Below are 21,370 nucleotides of genomic sequence, written 5' to 3' on the forward strand. Positions count from 1 at the left end.
ATTCTTCTAAAACATAGTTTTGAATATCATGAAAGGAAGAAAGTCTGCTTGTAACTCCCATGATATCAATCCCACAGTAGCGTCACCTCCACCCAGATTCCTCTTTTGCCTCAGAAACCATGAAAGTATAACATGTACCTTCCCCTCTCTTTGTTTGGATTTGAAACCAGGTAAAGAGCAGGAGCTATCAACTGAGGTGAATGCACAGCTGAGTAAATAAAATGAAAGGTGAGTATAAAAGAGGGAAAATGTCTTTCCTAGTACAAAGTTTGAAAAACAGACTTGGCAGAGAAGGAGAAAAAAAATCAAAACAAAACAGGAAAAGAGGGTCTGCTTATAAATTATGCTTTTTCACCTCAACCTTTTTCGATAGCCCAGGAGTAATAAGAACGGGTGTTTCTTGGACCAGTTAAGCATGCATTCCAGCTTTAAATGGCTTCCTGTTCAAATCGTTCAAAGCCAAGAAGACTGAGGGTTTTTTTCTCTCTCCTTCTGGGGCTGGTTACAAGTGTGTGAAGCATGTGCTTTTATTTCAGGCCAATTCAAATGTTTTTACATCTTGCATCCAGTACCCCCCCCCCCCCCCGCAAAAGGATGGCAGAATCTGACCAAACTGTTTTCTTCTTCAGCTGGGAAGTTCAGTGATTAGCCCTCAGTTCATCGGTAAACATTCACATTTTCCATTAAAGATAGATACGGAGGAGGAAACACTAAATTTCATTCTGTGTTGGTATGTGTATAGTGTTTTTATAGTATGTTATTGAATATTTATTTACTGTCTTTCTATTTGTATTTGTGTATTGTCTTTATCTTTATCTTGTATGCTGCTTTGAGAAAGTTCTACCCATAAAGGTGGGCTAAAAGTCATTTTAAATAAATAGAAAAAAATAAAATGTGCACATGTGGGCTCTGTTACACAGGCTGAAGTCTGGCATACAACATTTCAAGAATTTAGCTTGAAGGAAAGTGAGGGAAAGCCTGGATGTTTGAGGGTGTGAAGCATACAAAACCATTTCCCTCCCAATATACCTGAACCTATAATTCACAAATTATAAATTGCAGCTCCAATTTATGGGTTTTTGGTCACAACACCCTCAAATATTATTTTGTACGGCATGTTCTCCATAGATTTTCTTTACAAAATAATGAACACTCTAATTACATTTCTAAGAGTGAAAATAACACACCCAGAAGAACGATATGTAATGAAATGTGCCACAAATGTACCAAGAAAAGATGTTTCTTGAAACCACTGGAATGACTTATGTCCAGATTTATTTGGCCTAACCAATCAGAAAATTCTGAAATTACCATTTCTAGCTGCTTTTTTTGAAGATGAAACTGTATTTGTTATGCATGATACTTCACAAGCTTATTTCTCTCGCAGTGCTTTATTTCAATGAGTTTGAGCAAGCTCAGACTTTAAACCATATACGCAGCTGATTCTCACTGACAAAATAGTCTCGGTGCTTAACACTGGAATGGGGTTGCCATTTTGCCCCAAATGATACTTCAGTAAATTATTGTTTAAATTTAAAATTGTTTTAGGCCACCTTTAAGGTAAAGTGTACTCTTTCAAGTGTACAGAGTAAAAACCATACAAAATGAACAAATATGCAACGAATATACAATAAAATAGTATAAAACAGTAAAACACAAATTATACCAATAAAATCTGTAGCCCACGGATTATAGGAAAGCCAGAGAAAACAGAAGGGTCTTCAGAGCCTTACTGAAGACCTGCAAAGAAGGGGCCTGACAAACTCGGAAGCTGATTCTAGAGGTGCCACCAGGCCCACCACTGAAAATGCCCTCGGAAGCCAAGTCTAGAGGTGCCACCACTGAAAATGCCCTCTCCTTTGTGCACACCAGCCTAACTCCCCTTGGCAGCAGGCAAGTGAGAAGGGCCTCTGTTGATGACTACCTGTGAGAGCAGTTCGGTGAAGGACACAATGAGAGCCTTTTCCATAGTGGCCCCAAACCTCTGAAATAAGTTGTCATTAGGGGATCCGCCGGGCCCCATCATTGCAGGCTTTTAAGAAGGCCCTGAAAACATACTATTTTACTTTGGCCTTCCCCTGATATGTTGCTGCTGTTGTTTTTATTGTGTTTTGCTGTTTTTGCTGTTTTTATTGCTTTTTAAGACTGCATCAGTTTTTATTATATGTTTTATTACTGTATGCTGCCTTGGGAGGGCTTCTGTCCTGAAAGGCAGCCAAGAAGTATTTTAAATAAATAGGACCTCAAAATGCAGGCAGGTTGGTATGGGAGAAGGCGGTCCTTCAAGTAACTTAGGTCCAAACAATTTAAAGCTTTAAATGTTAAAACCAGCACTTTAAATTGGGCTCGGAAAGACATTGGTAACCAGTGCAGCTGGTGCAGTATAGGTGTCATATCAGCAGACATCCAGTCTACACCAGGCAGCTAAAATAGGCCCAGCATCAGGTCTGGGCATGCTGAGGTTACCAGGGCTGAGGAACATAGGAAGCTGCCTTATACTGAGTCAGGCCATTGGACCATCTAGTTCAGTATTATCAACACTGACTGGCAGCGGCTCTCGAGGGTTTCAGGCAGAAATCTTCCTTCACCTTATCTGGAGAAGCTGGGGGTCGAACCTGGGACCTTCTGCATGCAAAACATGTGCTTTATCACGCTGAGCTATGACCCCAACACACTAAGACTGGTCTCTGCAGCATCCTTTTATGATTCATATTTTAAAAAACATTTTATAGTCAGGGTTGGGCATGCACATGGTTACAGATGCTCAATTTTTAATTTTTACTTTAAAAGGATATATCTTTCTACAACAAAATGGTGCTTATTACCAAGTAAATATGTTTAGCATCAGGGCAGCAGATGCAAACACCATTTTATTGTTGTAGTCACGTTGGTGCCATGACCAAAGTGAGTTTAAAATGTGAAACTGCACATGCTCAGAGTATCATCGTCATCAGGGTTAGCACTCCATCTTTTGTTTCCAGTTGTAAAGCAGGGAATTGGGGTGGGGGAAGATAAAAGTTAGTTGTGTGCTTCACCACTGAGTTTCACCATGGCTGTTTACCCCCCGCACCGCCACCCTGATCACTGAGGGTGCAATCCTATGCACAGTTAGACAGCAAAAAAGTCCTACAACTCCCAGCATGACCCTGCCAGCCATGCTGCTGGGGGCATGCTGGGAATTGTAGGACTTTTTTTACTGGCTAAACATGCATAGGATTGCACCCCATGTCCATGGTTTAAAATTACCTAGCTGTACCACTGGGTACACATAGAATTAGTGGCCAGTGTTAAAGAAGCATAAATCAGAATAACGAAGGAATCAACTAGGAATGAGGTCTCTTGATAGCTGGTGTAAGAGTTTGAGCTGGAAGCCCCCTATTCAATAACACCTCACAAACTCTCTAGGTGGGCTTAGGACAGTCATTGTTCTCTCAGTCTGAGTGCCCCCCCCCCACACACACACATTTGCAATATGGGGTTAACACTAACCTACTTTGCAGGGCTGCTGTACAGTTTACTGAGTTAATAAAGGTGAAGCACTTCTGAAGCACAACATAAACACTATGTATTGTTATTAGTCAGGCAGAGCACAGAAGCAGGGTAAATGCAGCCCTATGTAGCCCAAGAATACTGACAAATGCAGAGAGATCAAGAAAGGAAAGACCAAAAAGGGTAGGCCTGGAGATCCCAGAGATTATGCAAAGACCTAGGGACCGGGATTGGGACTGCAGTTAATTTGCACAAATGATGTTTTCATTTGGGAGTGGGGAGGGGAGACCAGGTATGTATTTGCTATATTTTCAGTTTGAATATAAAATTGACATTGGCTAGACTTCTTCCAGAATGGCTGGAATATATATTTGATTTGCTCTCTTCTGCTTTCTCTCCCACATTAACAATATCCATGAAGGGCACATTCCAGACTAAAAGGTGTTCTCCACTTCTGTAAATGCCTTGACTCTTGTAGCCCAAGCACTTGGACTTTCCTTACTGTTATTTGGCAGGGTGGGTAGGAGGGAAGAATTTAATCTGACTGGCACATATGATTCATCTAAATGACATCTATAAGCCTAAAGCAAGTGGATGAGTTTAAGGACAATTTGCAGTAGTTGAAGAACCCTCTATATTCATTTTGCCAGGTAGGAAAAAAACCTTAATCCTGTTACATGAGCCTAATATACTTCAGACTATTTCAGTGAACCACTGCCATTACCAATACACACAGCTATGCACTGCATTAGCTTTCCAGACACTGAACACAATGTTGGCAAAATTGATAAAATATAAACCTCATGAGTCAGCCACCAAAACAGATAGATAGATAGATAGATAGATAGATAGATAGATAGATAGATAGATAGATATTTGTAATCTCCAAATCATACAGAAGATGTTCCAGACATATTGCCTTTGGCCCCACTGCAGAAGTCTTGGACAGCTTGTGTGATAACCATCTTACTGCTGACAAACGGTACAGTAGGACTTACATGGAAAATATAAGAGAACTCTTTGGGAGAAACCAGGTATTTGTTAACATCCTGGAGAGCTTCTTCAAGGTCGTTTATGTCAAGTACAAGATCCTGGAAAGAGAAAATATGGAAAACTTTCTTGGCTGAAAAACTCAAACCTTCACCTGTCCGCTTTGGACAGCATGCTTCAGAAACTGCATTCTGGACTACTAATAACAGGCCATTTAACTGTTTAAATTAAGTTACCTCCCAAACAGTGGGAGGTAAGCCAGACACAGCAGCCCTATTTGGGTGTTCTCCTTCATACGATCAACAGTTGCATGAGGGGGAAAGCGAGCAATGCCTGTTGGCCCTGGCCCTTCAGCCTATCTGCTCCACCTGTTGACAGGACATAGGATCCCCCGTTCCATCACATAGGACAATCACAACAGGGAGAATGGCTGAAAGAGGCTAGTGAACTTTATGTGTGCTCCAGATGTGCAATACTATGGATACAACATTCCCATTTATTTCAATCTCTAATTATTTTGGAACACATAATTTCTGACTTTACTGCTGTACCCTGAGTGTTCTTGTGCTGACCTGCAAGAAGCTAAAGCGATGACCCGCAAATCTGATTCATCCAATTTTTAAGGGCACTAGATCCCAAACACAGTTTGGACCAATTCACTCAGCCAGTGGCAGCTTCTGTGGGTCAGTGTAGTAGCAGTCTGGGAAAGTAATTGAATTGGCAGCTATGTTTGGCTTGTTGAATGTCTCCCAAGCCAGTGATATAAATGAAGTGACAATTCCACTTCCAGAGTGGAAACACAACGCTCTCTGGCATAATACTCTGTTTTGAGTTTCCATGGGGCTGATAAATATTAGCTGATTAGCTATGTTGCTCACAGTCTTATAACAGCTTGGACATTATTGGAAACTTATTATCTGACAGGGGTGATCTGGTAGACATTGTTTACTTGGACTCCCAAAAGGTCTTTAACAAGGTCCCTTGCCAAAGACTCCTGAACAAACTTAGCAGTTACAGAATAAGAAGAGAGGTTAAAGAACAGAAAGCAGAGTAGGAATAAATGGTAAATTCTCCCAATGGAGTCCCACAGTGATCTGTACTGGGGCTAAGGTTGCTGGAGAAATCTGTTGTGGACCCAAATGAGTCCAAATTCCCAGGGATCAGACTTCCAGAGACTGCAGTGGACTGCCTCCCCTTACCTGAATGTCCTCAGGTTTCATGCGGGGTGGCTCTCTGTTTTTCTAGAAGCTCCAATAGGCTAATGGCAGCTACCATTAGATGACTGCGGGAAAATTATGATCATAATTGGTGTATTTTACACCATTTGTGGCTGTAAAGCACTTACTTCTACCGAATTTATTTATTTATTAAATTTCTTAATCGCCCATCTGGCCGGTCAGCTGGCCACTCTGGGCGATGTACAATAATACAACAGTTTAAAACAATAAAATTCCACATTAAAACATCGTATTTCTAAAAATACCCTAACCCACCCCAAATGCCTGCCTGAACAACCACGTTTTTAATGGGTGGTGGAAGCTCATTAAAGAGGGGGCATGGTGGAGTTTCCTAGGGAGGGAGTTCCACGAAGTCGGGGCCACCACAGAGAAGGCCCTCTCCCTCGTCCTCACCAGCCTAGCCGTCCTGGCTGATGGGACAGAGAGAAGGCCATCTGAGGCTGATCTTGTTGAGTGGCCTGTCTGGTGTTGCTGGAGGTGCTCCTTGAGATAGGCTGAGCCGGAACCATATAGGGTTTTAAAGGTCAAAACCAACCTTTACTTTGGCCCGGAAAACAACTGGTGACCAGAGCAACTTCTTCAGCACCAGAGTGATGTGATCACGCCAGCGGCTGCCTTTAATTAGGCGAGCCACCGTGTTCTGCACCAGCTGCAGCTTCCGAACCGTCTTCAAGGGTAACCCCATGTACAGCGCATTACAGTAGACTAGATGAGAGGAGACCAGGGCATGTACTACTGATGGGGGCAGATGGTCAGGAAGGTAGGGGCACAGCCGCCGTATCAGATGGAGTTGGTACAGCGCTGTCCGGCTCACAGCTGACACCTGAGCCTCCATGAACAGCTGGGAGTCTAAGATGACCCCCAGGCTGCGGACCTGGTCTTTCAAAGGTAGCCATACCCCATTCAACACCAGGTCAGCATCCCCCAACCTCCTCTTGTCTCCCACCAAAAGTACCTCGGTCTTGTCAGAGTTCAGCTTATTCCTCCCCATCCAGCCACTCACCGTCTCCAGACTTTGGGCAGGGATTCTACGGCCAACCTTGGTGAAGATTTGAATGAGAGGTAGAGCTGCATGTCATCGACAAGTACTGATGACACCGCAACCCAAACCTCCTGGTGATAGCCCCCAGCGGCTTCACATAGATGTTAAATAGCATCAGGGAGAGGAGGGAACCCTGTGGCACCCCACAAGTGAGCGGCCATGCGTTCGAAACCTTGTCTCCCAATGCTACCCTTTGGTACCTGCTGGAGAGGGAGGACCGAAACCACCGTAATACAGTGTCTCCAATGCCCAACCCCTCCAGGCAGTCCAGGGGGATACCATGGTCAATGGTATCAAAAGCTGCTGAGAGGTCAAGGAGAATAAGGAAGGAGCATTCAACCCTATCCAGAGCCCTCCTCATATCATCTACCAAGGCAACCAGGCCGTTTCTGTCCCATGCCCAGGCCTGAAGCCTGATTGAAATGGATCTAGATAATTGGCTTCTTCCAAGCGTGCCTTCAACTGCATCGCCACCACCCGCTCAAACACCTTGCCCAAAAATGGCAGATTCAAAACTGGGCGAAAGTTGTTCAGCACTTGGGGATCCCAGGAGGGCTTTTTAAAGAGTGGTCTTATCACTCCCTCCTTAAGGAAGGCGTTCACCAACACCCTGATCCCCTCACCCAGCCTCTCTTAGGGATGGCGGAGAATTTCTCCCCGAAACTTTGGGGGGCCGAGCGCCAATGTGTTCGGCCCCCCGAACAAGTTTTGGGGAGAAATCCTCCGAACCCCCCCGCCCCCCGCACCCCCCCCGGGACGGAACTTACCTTCACCGAATGTCCCTCCCGGTGGCGGGTCCGGCCAGCGGTTCGGCGGGTGTTCGAGTGGGGCGGGAGCGGCAGCCGGTCTTTCGACCAGCTGCTGCCGCCGCCATTGCAATCAAAGAAAAAAAAACACCACCCCCTGATAGGCTACGTGACGATTGACGTAGCCTATCATGGCTAGATTTGCAAAGTCAGCCGTGATAGGCTACGTCAATCGTCACGTAGCCTATCAGGGGGCGTTTTTTTTTTTAAAAAAAAAACTTTTGCGTTCGCGGCCGGGCGAGGCGGGAAGCCTCCTCCCTGGCCTGAATTTCGGCCGGGGCGAGGCGGGAAGCCTCCCCCCCCGGCCTGAACTTCGTGGGGGGAGCAGCGAAGCGCCTCCCCCCCACCGGGAACGTCCTTCGACGACAGGTAAGGGACTTTCGTCCATCCCTAGCCTCTCTCTGCAGCTCATAATAGAGCCAAGATGGGCAAGGATCAAGTAAGCAGGTGGTTGGCCTTACAGATGAAAGCACCTTGCCCACTTCATCAGAAGGAAGAAGGTGGAACCGATCCCACAAAACCAGTTTGCCACAGACCGCCTTTCACTCACTAACTGTATCCATGGTGCACAGAATAACACTCCTAATCTGATCAATTTTATCTGCAAAGTGCCTTGCCAAGGCTTCACAGGAGGCCTTAGAATGCTCCAGCAGTTCCGGAGCAACTGGACCAAACAGGCTCCGGACCACGTGGAACAGCCTCCTGGGACAGCACTCTGCAGATGCGATAGAGGCAGCATAATATTTCTTTTTTGCTGCCTTCACCACCACATGATAGGCTGAAGATACTGCTCTAGCCTGTGTCTGATCATCTGTGGAGCGAGATTTCCACCACTGGTGCTCTAGCTGTCTCACCTCCTGTTTCAGAGCTTGTAAATGCAGATTGAACCATGGAGCAGTCCGAGCCCTGCTCAGGGGGAGAGGGCATTTCGGAGCCACCTGATCTAATGCCCCAGTGATTGCGGCATTCCAACACACCAGGGTCTTGACTGAGTGGCCTTTTGTGTGCTCCAGAGAATCCCCAAGCGTGTTCAGGAATCCATTCGGATCCATAAGACGCCTGGGGCAGACCATTTTAATGGGTCCTCTGCCCCTGTGGAGGGGTTGTGGAACTGAGAAGTCCAACGTCACCAGATAGTGATCTGACCATGACAAGGGGGTGGTGGATATACCCCCGACTTCCAGATCACTCCCTGCTTCTCCAGAAACAAACACAAAGTCTAGTGGCTACATGGGTGGGCCCAGTTGGAATAGGGTACAGCTCCCAGGAAGCCATGGTCTCCATGAAGTCCTAAGTGCCCCCATGAGGACAGCCTCTGAATGTACATTGAAGTCCCCCAACACCAAGAAGTTAGGGGACTGCACATGCACATCAAAGACCACCTCAAGCACCTTGGCCAGGGAGTCAGTGGTGCAACGGGGTGGGTGGTACATGAGCAGAATCCCCAGACTGCCCTTCGGGCCCAACCTCCAGTACATGCACTCAGCAACCTTGGTCTCCTGGAGAGGGAGTCTGGTGAAGACCGAGGACTCCTGGTAGGTAACAGCCACTCCCCCTCCCTGACCCCCAGCCCTTGGCTGCTGTGCATACAAAAATCCAGCTGGGCACATGGCTGCAAGAGTTGGAGTAGCAGCCTCAGCCAGCCAGGTCTCCATAATACATGCCACACGTCTCCACCCTCATCCCAGATCATGTCATGGATGTAGGGATGGACGAAAGCCCTTACCTGATCCCGAAGCTTGCTTCGTGGTGGGGGGAGGCGCCCCGTCCCTCCCCCCCGAAATTCTGGCCGGGGGGGAGGCGCCCCGTCCCTCCGGCCGCGAAACCTCCTCTCCTGCTGGGATGCAAATGGCGGCGGCCGTAGCCGCTGTCGTTTGTGTCCCTGCAGTCAGCTGTGATAGGCTACGTAAATGTTTACGTAGCCTATCACGGCTGACTTAAAAAAAAAAAAAAGCGCGTACGCAAATGGCGGGGCCCATGGGCGCCGCCATTTGTGTTCCTTATTTTGGCATGTGTAGTCTACATAAACATTTACGTAGACTACGGCGAAAATAAGGGCAACGCTATTTGCGTTCCCCTTATTTTCGCCGTAGTCTACGTAAATGTTTACGTAGACTACACATGCCAAAATAAGGAACGCAAATGGCGGCGCCCATGGGCCCCGCCATTTGCGTACGCGCTTTTTTTTTTTTTAAGTCAGCCGTGATAGGCAACGCTATTTGCGTTCCCCTTATTTTCGCCGTAGTCTACGTAAATGTTTACGTAGACTACACATGCCAAAATAAGGAACGCAAATGGCGGTGCCCATGGGCGCTGCCATTTGTGTACGCGCTTTTTTTTTTTTTTCAAAGTCAGCCGTGATAGGCTACGTAAACATTTACGTGGCCTATCACGGTGTTTTTTAAAAATCTAGCCGTGATAGGCTACGTAAATCTTTACGTAGCCTATCATGTTTGTTTGTTTGTTTGTTTTTTGCTTGGAAATGGTGGTGGTGGCAGCCGGTCGGAAGACCGGCTGTCGCAGCCACCGCCGAACTGCCGCCGGAGCCGCCGCCGCCGCCAGGGACATTCACACAAGGTAAGTCCCGTCCCGGGGTGGGGGGTGGAGGGATGGGGGGCAACGCAAATAGCGTTCTCTTATTTTCGCCGTAGTCTACGTAAATCTTTACGTAGACTAGACGTGCCAAACTAAGGAACGCAAGTGGCGGCGCCCCATGGGTGCCGCCATTTCCGTACGTGCTTTTTTTTTTTTCAAAGTCACCCATGATAGGCTACATGACGATTTACGTAGCCTATCATGGCTGACTTTGGAAATCTAGCCGTGATAGGCTACGTAAATCGTCACGTAGCCTATCACGGGTGACTTTGAAAAAAAAAAAAAGTACATACGCAAATGGCGGCACCCATGGGGCGCTGCCATTTGCGTTCCTTATTTTTGGACGTCTAGTCTACGTAAAGATTTACGTAGACTACAGCGAAAATAAGGGCAATGCAAATAGTGTTCCCTTATTTTTGCCGTAGTCTACGTAAATCTTTACGTAGACTAGACGTGCCAAACTAAGGAATGCAAATGGCGGCGCCCCATGGGCACCGCCATTTGCGTAAACGCTTTTTTTTTTCCCCCCCAAAGTCACCCGTGATAGGCTATGTGACGATTTACGTAGCCTATCATGGCTGACTTTGGAAATCTAGCCGTGATAGGCTATGTAAATTGTTACGTAGCCTATCATGGGTGTGTGTGGTTTTTTTTTTACTTTACTTTATTTTGCAATGGCGGCGGCGGCAGCCGGTCAGAAGACCGGCCGCCGCTGCCGCCCCCGCCGAAACGCCACCGGGACCCGCCGCCGGGAGGGACATTCGCAGGAGGTAAGTCCCATCCCGGGGGGGGCGGGGGGCCAGCGGAGAATTTCACCGCCAATTTCAGGGGGCCGAATGCATTGGCATTCGGCCTCCCAGACATTCGGGAAGAAATTCTCCGCCATCCCTGCTCCCAGCCCACCTCAGCCAGCCAGCTTATATAGCCTTTCCAAGAAGGGACAGGTGGAGGAAGTCAGCACACCTGGGGGCCTGGTCCTGCAGGGAATGGCGGTCTGCCAGGCAGAAGTCCACAGGGAGAGTTGTGGTGGTGGCACCAGCAGCAGAAGCAGCAAGCAACAGCAGCAGCAAGCAACAGCAGGAGGCACTGCCTCTTCCCTGGGTGGTGGCTTCTCCTGCAGATACTGGCTCTCTGGTGGTGTTGTTGTTCAGTCGTTAAGTCGTGTCCGACTCTTTGTGACCCCATGGACCATAGCACGCCAGGCCTTCCTGTCCTCCGCTCTCTCTCGGAGTGTGCTCAAGTTCATCTTCATTGCATCGGTGATGTTATTTAGCCATCTCATCCTCTGCTGTCCCCTTCTCCTTTTGCCTTCAATCTTATATTTCCCAGCATCAGGGTCTTTTCCAGGGAATTTTCTCTTCGCATTAGGTGGCCGAAATATTTGAGCTTCAGTTTCAGTATCTGTCCTTCCAATGAGCAGTCAGGGTTGATTTCCTTTAGGATGGACTGATTTGACCTCCTTGCAGTCCAGGGGACTCGTAAGAGTCTTCTCCAGCACCACAATTCGAAAGCATCAAGTCTTTGGGGCTCAGCCTTCCTTATAGTCCAGCTCTCACAGCCATACATCTCACCGCCATTTGCGTCCAGCCAGGCTGCTGTGATAGGCTACGTAAGTATTTACATAGCCTATCACGGCAGGCAAAAAACAACAACAACAGCGTACACAAATGGCAGCAGCTATGGTGGCCGCCATTTGCGTTCCCTATTTTTCGCCGTTGTAGCCTACGTAAATATTCACGTAGGCTATTACGGCGAAAAAAAGGGGAATGCAAATAGTGTACTGGGCGCTATTTGCGTTCCTCCCCCCCCCCCCGCCATTTTAGCCTACGTAAATATTTACGTAAGCTATTACGGCGAAAAAAGGAACGCAAATAGCGCCCACTACACTATTTGCGTTCCCATTTTTTTTCTCTGTAATAGCCTACGTAAATATTTTTTTTGCCTGTCGTGATATCAACATTATAAAATCTTAAAATCATACAAAAATCTTAGTTTTTTTAATGTTGACTTTCAAACCAGCTTTTGCACTCTCCTCTTTCACCCTCAACAAGAGGCTCTTTAGATCCTCTTCGCTTTCTGCCATTAGGGTGGTATCGTCTGCGTATCTGAGGTTGTTGATAATTCTCCCAGCAATCTTAATTCTGACCTGTGTTTCATCCAACCCGGCGTTTCTCATGATGTACTCTGCATATAAGTTAAATAAGCAGGGCGCAATATACAGCCTTGTCATACTCCTTTCCCAATTTTGAACCAATTGGTTGTTCCATGTCTGGTTCTTACTGTTGCTTCTTGACCCTCGTACAGGTTTCTCAGGAGACAGGTAAGGTGGTCTGGTACTCCCATCTCTTTAAGAATTTGCTAGGGATGTCAGAGAATTCCGCCATTTCCAGTTAAAAAAACAAAAAACAAAAACAAAAACGTGATAGGTGATAGGTGACGTAAAGATTTACGTAGCCTATCACGGCTAGGTTTAAAAAAAAAAACGTGATAGGCTACGTAAATGTTTACGTAGCCTATCACGGCTGACTAAAAAAAACCACAAAAAACCGCGCGTACGCAAATGGCGGCGGCCATGGCCGCCACCATTTGCGTTCCTTATTTTGGCATGTCTTAGTCTACATAAACATTTACGTAGACTAAGACGGCGAAAATAAGGGGAACGCAAATAGCGTAGATGCGCTTTGTTTTTTTTTTAAGTCAGCGATGATAGGCTACGTAAACATTTACATAGCCTATCACGGCTGACTGCAGGAATGCAAACGGCGGCGGCTGTGGCCGCCGCCATTTGCGTCCCTGCTAGCCAATGTCCGGATGTCCGGCTGCTGGCGGAGCCAGCCGGCAGCTCCGCAGGATCACTGTAGAGCACAGCCGGCCGGCCAGGATTCCGGGGGGGGGGGAGGAACAGAGCGCCTCCCCCCCACCATCAGCATAATCCCCGAAAGGTAAGTGATTTTCGTACATCCCTACATTAAGATCTTTCCTGTATAGTTCTTCTGTGTATTCTTTCCACCTCTTCTTAATCTCATCTGCTTCTGTTAGGTCCCTGCCTTCTTTGTCCGTTATCATGCCCGTCTTTGCACAAAACGTTCCCTTGAGATCTCCGATTTTCTTAAAGAGATCTCTAGTCTTTCCCATTCTGTTGTTTTCCTCGATTTCTTTGCTTTGTTCATTTAAGAAGGCCTTCTTGACTCTCCTTGCTATTCTCTGGAACTCTGAATTCAGTTGGATATATCTTCCCCTTTCTCCTTTGCTTTTCACTTCCCTTCTTTCCTCAGCTACTTGTAAAGCCTCATCAGACAGCCACTTGGCTTTTTTGCATTTCTTTTTCTTTGGGATGGATTTCGTTGCTGCCTCCTGAACAATGTTATGGACCTCCGTCCAGAGCTCCTCAGGCACTCTGTCTATCAGGTCTAGGGTTGGCGGAGAATTTCTCCCCGAAACTTCGGGGGGCCGAGCGCCAACGTGTTTGGCCCCCCGAAGAAGTTTCGGGGAGAAATTCTCTAATCCCCCCCACCCCCGCACCCCCCCCGGGATGGGACTTACCTTTCCTGAATGTCCCTCCCGGCGGCGGGTTCCGGCGGCGGTTCGTCGGGTCTTTGTCAGGGGCGGGGGCGGCAGCCGATCTTTCGACCGGCTGCCACCGCTGCCATTCCAATAAAACTAAAAATAGGCTACGTGACAATTAACGTAGCCTATCACGGCTAGATTTGCAAAGTCAGCCGTGATAGGCTACGTAAATCGTCACGTAGCCTATCACGGGGGCGTTTTTTTTTTTTAACTTTTTATTTCGCGGCCGGGTGAGGTGAGGCGCCTCCTCCCCGGCCTGAATTTCGGCCGGGCGAGGCGGGAAGCCTCCCTCCCGGCCTGAATTTCGGCCGGGCGAGGCGGGAAGCCTCCCCCCCCCGGCCTGAACTTCGGGGGGAGAGCAGCGAAGCGCCTCCCCCCCACCACAAAAAGCTGCGAGACCAGGTAAGTGGCTTTCGTGCACTCCTAATCAGGTCTAATCCCTTAAATCTATTCCTCACCTCCACTGTATATTCATAAGGGATATGATTTAGGTCACACCTGAATGGTGTAGTGGTTTTCCCTACATTCTTCAATTTAAGCCGAAATTTTGCAATAAGAAGCTCGTGATCTGAGCCACAGTCAGCTCCAGGTCTTGCTTTTACTGACTGTATAGAGCTTCTCCATCTTTGGCTGCAAAGGACATAATCAATCTGATTTCGATATTGACCATCTAGTGATGTCCATGTGTAGGGTCACCTCTTGTGCTGTTGGAAAAGAGTGTTTGCTATGATCAGCGTGTTCTCTTGGCAAAACTATATTAGCCTTTGTCCTGCTTCATTTTGTACACCAAGGCCATGCTTGCCTGTTATCCTGGTGATTTCTTGACTTCCTGCTTTAGCATTCCAATCCCCTATGATGAAGAGGACATCTTTTTTTGGTGTTAGTTCTAGAAGGTGTTGTAGGTCTTCATAGAACCGATCAACCTCAGCTTCTTCGGCCTTGGTGGTTGGGGCATAGACTTGAATTACTGTGATGCTGAATGGTTTGCCTTGGATTCGTACTGAGATCATTCTATCGTTTTTGAGATTGTACCCCAGTACTGCTTTTCCCACCCTTTTGTTGACTATGAGTGCTACTCCATTTCTTCTAAGGGATTCTTGCCCACAGTAGTAGATATAATGGTCACCTGAATTAAATTCGCCCATGCTTGTCCATTTTAGTTGGCTGATTCCCAAGATGTTGATGTTCAATCTTGCCATCTCATGTTTGACCACCTCCAGCTTACCTTGATTCATTGATCTTACATTTCAGGTTCCTAAACAATATTGTTCTTTACAGCATCGGACTTTCTTTTCACCACCAGACACATTCACAGCTGAGTGTCCTTTCGGCTTTGGCCCAGCCGCTTCACTCTTTCTGGCACTACTTGGAAATTCCCTCTGCTCTTCCCCAGTAGTATATTGGACACTTTCCAACCTGAGGGGCTCATCTTCCGGCGTCATCTCTTTTAGCCTTGTGGCACGTTCCATGGGGTTTTCTTGGCAAGAATACTGGAGTGGGTTGCCATTTCCTTCTCCAGTGGACCACATTTTGTCAGAACTCTCCACCATGACCTGTCCGTCTTGGGTGGCCCTGCACGGCATAGCTTATGGCTTCACTGAGTTACGCAAGCCCCTTCACCACAACAAGGCAGTGATCCATGAAGGGGCTCTCTGGTGTAAATGGATGCAATTTACGTAGAAGTAAGTGCTGTACAACCGCAAATGGCGTAAAACACACCAATTATGGTGTAATTTTCCAGCAATTGGCTAAAGGTAGCTTTCATTAGTCTATCACAGCTTTTAGAAAGACAGAGAGCCACCCTGCAAACTCTGGCAGATGCACCAGAGGCCCAGGAAAATCTGCAGGGCCACAAACGTCCTGGATTTCTTTGCAGCAGACCTCCCTTGGATATATTATCTCCAGTATCAGAGGCAGTATGCCTACATACACCAGTTGCTATGTACACCCATGTACACTAGTTGCTGGGGAACATAGGCAGGAGGGTGCTGTTGCACTCATGTCCTGCTTATGGGTTTCCCATGGGCAGCTGCTTGGCCACTGTGTGAACAGAATGCTGGACTAGATGCACCCTTGGTCTGATCCAGCACGGCTCTTCTTCTGTTGTTCTGTTCGTGCAGCCTTTCTCAACCTTGGGTCCTCAGATGTTGCTGGATGACAACTCTGACCATCCCTGACCATAAGCTATGCTGGCTGGTGATGATGGAAGTTGTAGACCAACAATATCTGGGGACCCATGGTTGGGAAAGGCTGTTTTAGAAGTATAACATACTAGAATAATCTCATTTTAGCAGTTGCAGGAGCAACTTTTAAAGAACTTGGGTCTTACAGTTTTTATTCTCATACCTCAGTCGTGATCACAAGGTTTTTTTCCTCCTTAAGACCTTGGGGTCATCACCCTCTTCTTGACTTTTGCTATTGCTTTTGGTTTTTAACATTGATTTGAGTAATAGACACAAACCCACGGAGATAAAGAAATGTATTTACAAAGTAGTTAATACATACCTTATTTGGGTGTAATCTCCGATACAGAGCACTTTGTAACCTTCTTTCTTCTGTAGGAATCTTGGAATTCTGTACAATTGCCTCTACATAAGCTTCTTTGTTTTTCTGTTCTAAAATCCTCTCTGTGTCTAGAGAATGGGATGTGAAGAGGGCAAGAAATAAGCAAAAAACAAGGAAGAATTGATACTGGGAAAGCAACTTTTAAAAATAAACGTTTTAATAAAAAGATCAAGATTCTGAAGAGAGCCTGAATGCAGCAGGTAAGTTATGGGTGGTAAGCCTCTTGTACAGGGGCTGGAGTTGGCTTGCTTGGCCGCCCCATCCAGCCTGTGAAAGCCCCTGAAGAGGCCCCACCCTCTCAGAGAAAGGAGAGGGGCCAAGAGAGTGGCTCTTGACTGAACCGTGGCCTCAAGGGCTGCTGCTCAAGGCCATGGTTCAGTTGGCTTTCCATAATTAGGAAAGGGAGTGAAAGATGTGGGGAGTGAAGCTGGCACTAGACTGAGCTGGTGCCTTGAGGAGCTGGTCCTTCAGGCACTGGCTCAGAGGGTTTCATCTGCCCCTCACCTCCCCTGATCAGGGAAGGCAAGAGGTAGGTGAAACCCACAGAGGGACTGTTCCCACAACAGGCTAACCCACACTCAGTGGTTAAGTGTGGGCTGTTGTTGAACTGTGGATTGATAGTTGAAATGTGGGTTAGCGTGTTGTCTGAACCTAGGTCATTTTCCACCAGGTAATGTTTGTTAACCACACTGAACAACCCAGCAACAAACCATGGGTTCTCAAGGTGGCTTGTTCAAGGAAAAATAAGCCACACTGCATGGTTAACAAGCCACCCTGTGGAAAATGTCCTGGGTTCAGACAACCTGTTACCCATGGTTCAACAAAGAACCCATGTTAGCCACTAAGTGCGGGTTAGCGTGTTGTGTCACCAGCCCCACTGTATGTGTGTGTGAGAGAGATGAGTGAGAAATGCTTGTCTGGAGTCAATTTGGCCTTGGGCCGAAAAAGATTCCCTATTCTGATCTAAGTTCTCATAGTTTCTGAAGCATATGGTGGCCAGTGGCCACTAAGGATGCTTGAGGAATTTGGTCTTTGTAAATTCTGATCTGAACTGACCTAATGTGTTCTCCTGTACTAATGGGCAGAGGAGGACTTACAGAGCAATCTTAAGGGGGGAGTTTGGGGCTGGGCAAGCCACCACTTCAAAGCCTTGCTGGCTTTCCTAAGCCCACAGAGCTTCCTGTGGGTGTACCAGAGGCCTCTGGGGTTGATGGGGTCACCCTATGAGAAGAGCTCCTCTCTGTCACCGAAAGGGCACCTCTTCCTCATCCTAATCCCCCCCAAAAACAAAACAAAACCATACTTAAGACTACAGGTATGTGCTTCCTCAATGTGTATGTGAAAATCATGAAAAATGTGAAAATTTGCTTTGAGTATGCCATATATCTCCTGTAGACTGTTTAGGTAAATGATATTGTTGGTCTGATATTGTGACTTCATAGAGAAGCCTTCCCCAATCTGGTGCCCTCCAGATCTGTTGGACTACAATTCCCAGCCTCTTCCAGCCAGAAGTTTATTCTTATTAACCAAAAGGACGTTCAAAATATTCCAGCACAAAAACACAATGGGACAATACAATATGAATCTGAACTGATATTGTTTTTTTAATTTCATTGGACACACACACACACCTAACACACATCCTCAGTAGCAGACTTTGTCTAGTTCCAGAGTATTTGCCCTGTTGTATTATCCTACCCAGGCAGGAAATGTGATTTAAAAATAAAATAAAAAATGACTATTATGAGGATGTTGTGGAGAATGCAGGCCATACAATATGCTATCAGAGCCCTCCAGTTGTTTACTATGGCCACTTTCAAGCTGAATTTGGACATCACGTTCTTATGGATTCTCAAGATTACTGGCAAACTTGTCTTCATCTGACAAAAATAAATATCCCCAGGCAGCTTCAGGAATTCCTTTTCACTCTCTTATCTGACAATGTCATGGCAAGAAGGAAAAAACAGAAATGATGGCAGCAGATCTGCCTCCATATTTCGTTTGCCTCTGCTCCACATTAACAATTTAAAAAGTTATTTTGAACATGGAGTCCAGCTATGCAGTGGGGGCCAATTCATAAGGTACACACAAAACAGCTTTCCTTATGGATCAGCTGCCACCTGAAGGCAGTTTTGGGTGTACCCAATGTAGGGTCAATGCTTATGCATCATCACCAAAAAGGAGGGAATTATCAGTCACCAAAAAAAGAGAAGACAGAAGTGGACTCATATTTGCATATGTTAAAATATGTATAGTTGCAAATTTAAAAATATTGGGTTGGATCCAGGATCTGCCTTCCACAAGAGGAAGGACTCTTCTCATGGAAGGTCCTGCTGCCTGATTTTGGGGTATCTCCCTCCCTTGCACATCACAGCTCAGCTCATTCAGCAGGGTCTCCTGACTCTCTGTATAGCATTTTTAGAGGGCTGGAGGGGCTGCCATGGGAAGGGAGGGACAGGAAAGTCCACGTCAGCTCAATTGGTCCAGTGTAAATCTGGATCCATCTCCAATACTCTAATTTTTATAGGAAAACACTGCATCTCACCATAGTGAGGAAGACTGTGACGAGGTGACCTGTTTGCCTGCTCAGTCTGCGTCAAGGTGCTAATTGTGGTGAACAACTCCCTTCTTGTTACTTTTGATCTTTAAACAGATCAAGAGCTTGATCTGGACAGCCCTTCAAATAGAGGACAGCTTCAAATAGAGGACTGTCCTCTGACAGCTCTTCAAATAAAGGACAGTAAAAAAAAAACAGTAAAGTAGGACACATGGACACCATACTGCCTTGTAGCAGCCTTAGGGCTCCTTCACACCGAGCTTTTATCCTGAGATTGAGATTGCTCCTTCACGGAAGTTTGCGGGCTCTTTAGATGATGCTGTGATCATTCAGGGCGTCTCCTGCACTAAATGCCATTTGTTGTTTTTAAATAGATCGCAGATAATGAGCTATCAAATTACCTCATTGGTTCTGCTTCAGTTTCCTCCATGAAAAGGGGAAAAGTGGCAAGAAGATGAGTGAGATCAATGAAAGATAATGGAGGACTCAGATAAGGGAAGAAGAAGGGGGAAAGGGTGGGGGGAAAGGAAGCATGTGAAAAAGGAGTCATTGTGATCCTGCATTTAAAGCGGAAACAGAAAGGCCCGTTTTAAATGTGGGATTTTAGGCTGGTGTAGTGATTCCCAGAGAAGTAGCTCTTTGAGAAGGTACATGAACAGAGTGGGGGGAGGGGAAGGGTTGTCTGGGACAGAGACATTAAACATACAATTTGGAAATATAAGAAAATAAACTATTAATCCTAGAAGCAGAGATAGTCGAGGAAATCCCCTTTGTGAAATTAAACAAGGAGGTCAGGACATGTGAGGCTGAAGTCATATTTGTGCAATGAAACATGCTTAATGAATTAGCATTTTTTTAAAAAAAAAGTCCTGTTCATCAAAATACTTACTGCTCAGCTCCGATAATTTTGAACTGATTTCTTTATACTTGTTCCAGAAAAGGTGTATTTTAAGATCCAGATTTTCGTACACATCAGCCTCAAATGAAAAAATAGAGTTAGCTTTTCACTTCAAACTGATCCTGTTAAATATATAGTTATGCCTTCTTTTGCAAAGATACAAGCACACTCAAGACGACGTCTTCACAATTTGCACTTGTTCAAAATACTCTTTTCTACTCTGCTTTTCTCTTGTCTTGCAAGTGACACAGAAACACAGGAAACTACTGCCTTATACCAAGTCAGACCATTCGTCCATCCAGCTCAGTATTGTCCTCACTGACTGGCAGCAGCGCTCCAGGATTTCATCACAGGAGTCTCGCACAGGCCTACTTGGACACGCCAGGGAGATTTTGGGTTTCAGAACAGAAGGAAAGGGCAAGATCCATAGCAAGATCCAAAGGCCATGCCTTTACTGGCTCTTGGCTATACTAAATATTAACATGCCAAAAGGAAGTGCCTTTTAAGATAATTGGCTATTACTCTATAAAGGTAAAAGGTAAAGGTGTCCCCAACCAGTCGTGTCCGACTCTAGGGTGCGGTCCTCATCCCCGTTTCTAAGCCGAAGAGCCAGCACTGTCCGAAGACGCTTCCGTGGTCATGTGGCCAGCATGACTGAACACCGAGGTGCACGGAACGCTGTTACCTTTCCCGCCGAGGCGGTACCTATTTATCTACTTGCAATTTTGCGCTTTCGAACTGCTAGGTTGGCAGGAGCTGGGACTGAAGACGGGAACTCACTCCATCACGCAGCACTCGGGTCTTGAACTGCTGACCTGCCGACCTTCCAGTCTGCAGTTCAGCGTCTTAACCAAATCAGATACATCAGTGTCGATGATTAATAATACATATGAACTGAAAAACAGTGCACAGGAATATAAGAAGCTGCCTTGTACAGAATGAGACCATCTAGCCCAGCACTGTCCACCCTGACTGGCAACAGCTCTCTAGGTTTCAGGCAGGTTTTTCCCCCCTTAGCCCTACCTGGAGATGCTGAGGATGTTTTGTGTGCAAAGCATGTGTTCTGTCACTGAGCTACAACCCTTCATAGACATAGACACAAGAGCTCCTTGTGTCATCAGTGACATATATTTTCAGGACTGTTATTTGTGTTGGCATGGCTGGCTGTGAGGTTGCTCTTAATCATTTTTGTCTATAGGAAAGGCACAAGGAAAGATGAGAAAACAACCGCGCGTGCGTGCGTTTGCCAGAATCTTAAGTTTCCAAAATTTCTAATTTCCAGATGCTCTTAATTTATCTGTGATCTTTAAAAAAAAAAACCCACAAGGAGAAATTAGGGAATCATATTTGTTTGTTTGTTTCTCTTATATTGTACTGCAACAAATGATTGCTCTGATGTTATCCGCACATGGCATTTAAGATTTCTTGTCACTTTGCAGAGGTGTTTTACACTACTTGTAAGAAAAAATAGGGGCAGTATCCAATGCGATGCCGGTGCTAACATAAGCTACATTGCATTGGTATAAGGGGCCTCAACTGCAATGCCAACAGCATTAGCAGGCACCATGGGCTTCCTGGGGAATCCCACCATGCCAGCTAATGCTACTGGCATTCTGCTAGAGG

The 21,370-nt window shown here is 46.3% G+C and overlaps 1 protein-coding gene across 1 annotated transcript in view; it reads right to left on the reverse strand.

The window, feature by feature from the left end:
- Window positions 1-21,370, reverse strand: part of LOC146359540 (uncharacterized) — a 180,118-nt gene that overhangs the window by 31,895 nt on the left and 126,853 nt on the right. The window contains exons 18-20 of the mRNA XM_084816571.1: window positions 19,739-19,826; window positions 16,233-16,360; window positions 4,488-4,580 (exon numbers count right to left, since the gene is read on the reverse strand). Of these exons, the coding sequence (XP_084672697.1) occupies window positions 4,488-4,580; window positions 16,233-16,360; window positions 19,739-19,826 (309 nt within the window). The remainder of the gene's footprint in view (window positions 1-4,487; window positions 4,581-16,232; window positions 16,361-19,738; window positions 19,827-21,370) is intronic.

This window comes from Heloderma suspectum, chromosome 1 (assembly GCF_057233095.1).
Source record: "Heloderma suspectum isolate Gila_16-S chromosome 1, 16-S_ref, whole genome shotgun sequence".
NCBI classification, from domain to species: Eukaryota; Metazoa; Chordata; class Lepidosauria; order Squamata; family Helodermatidae; genus Heloderma; species Heloderma suspectum.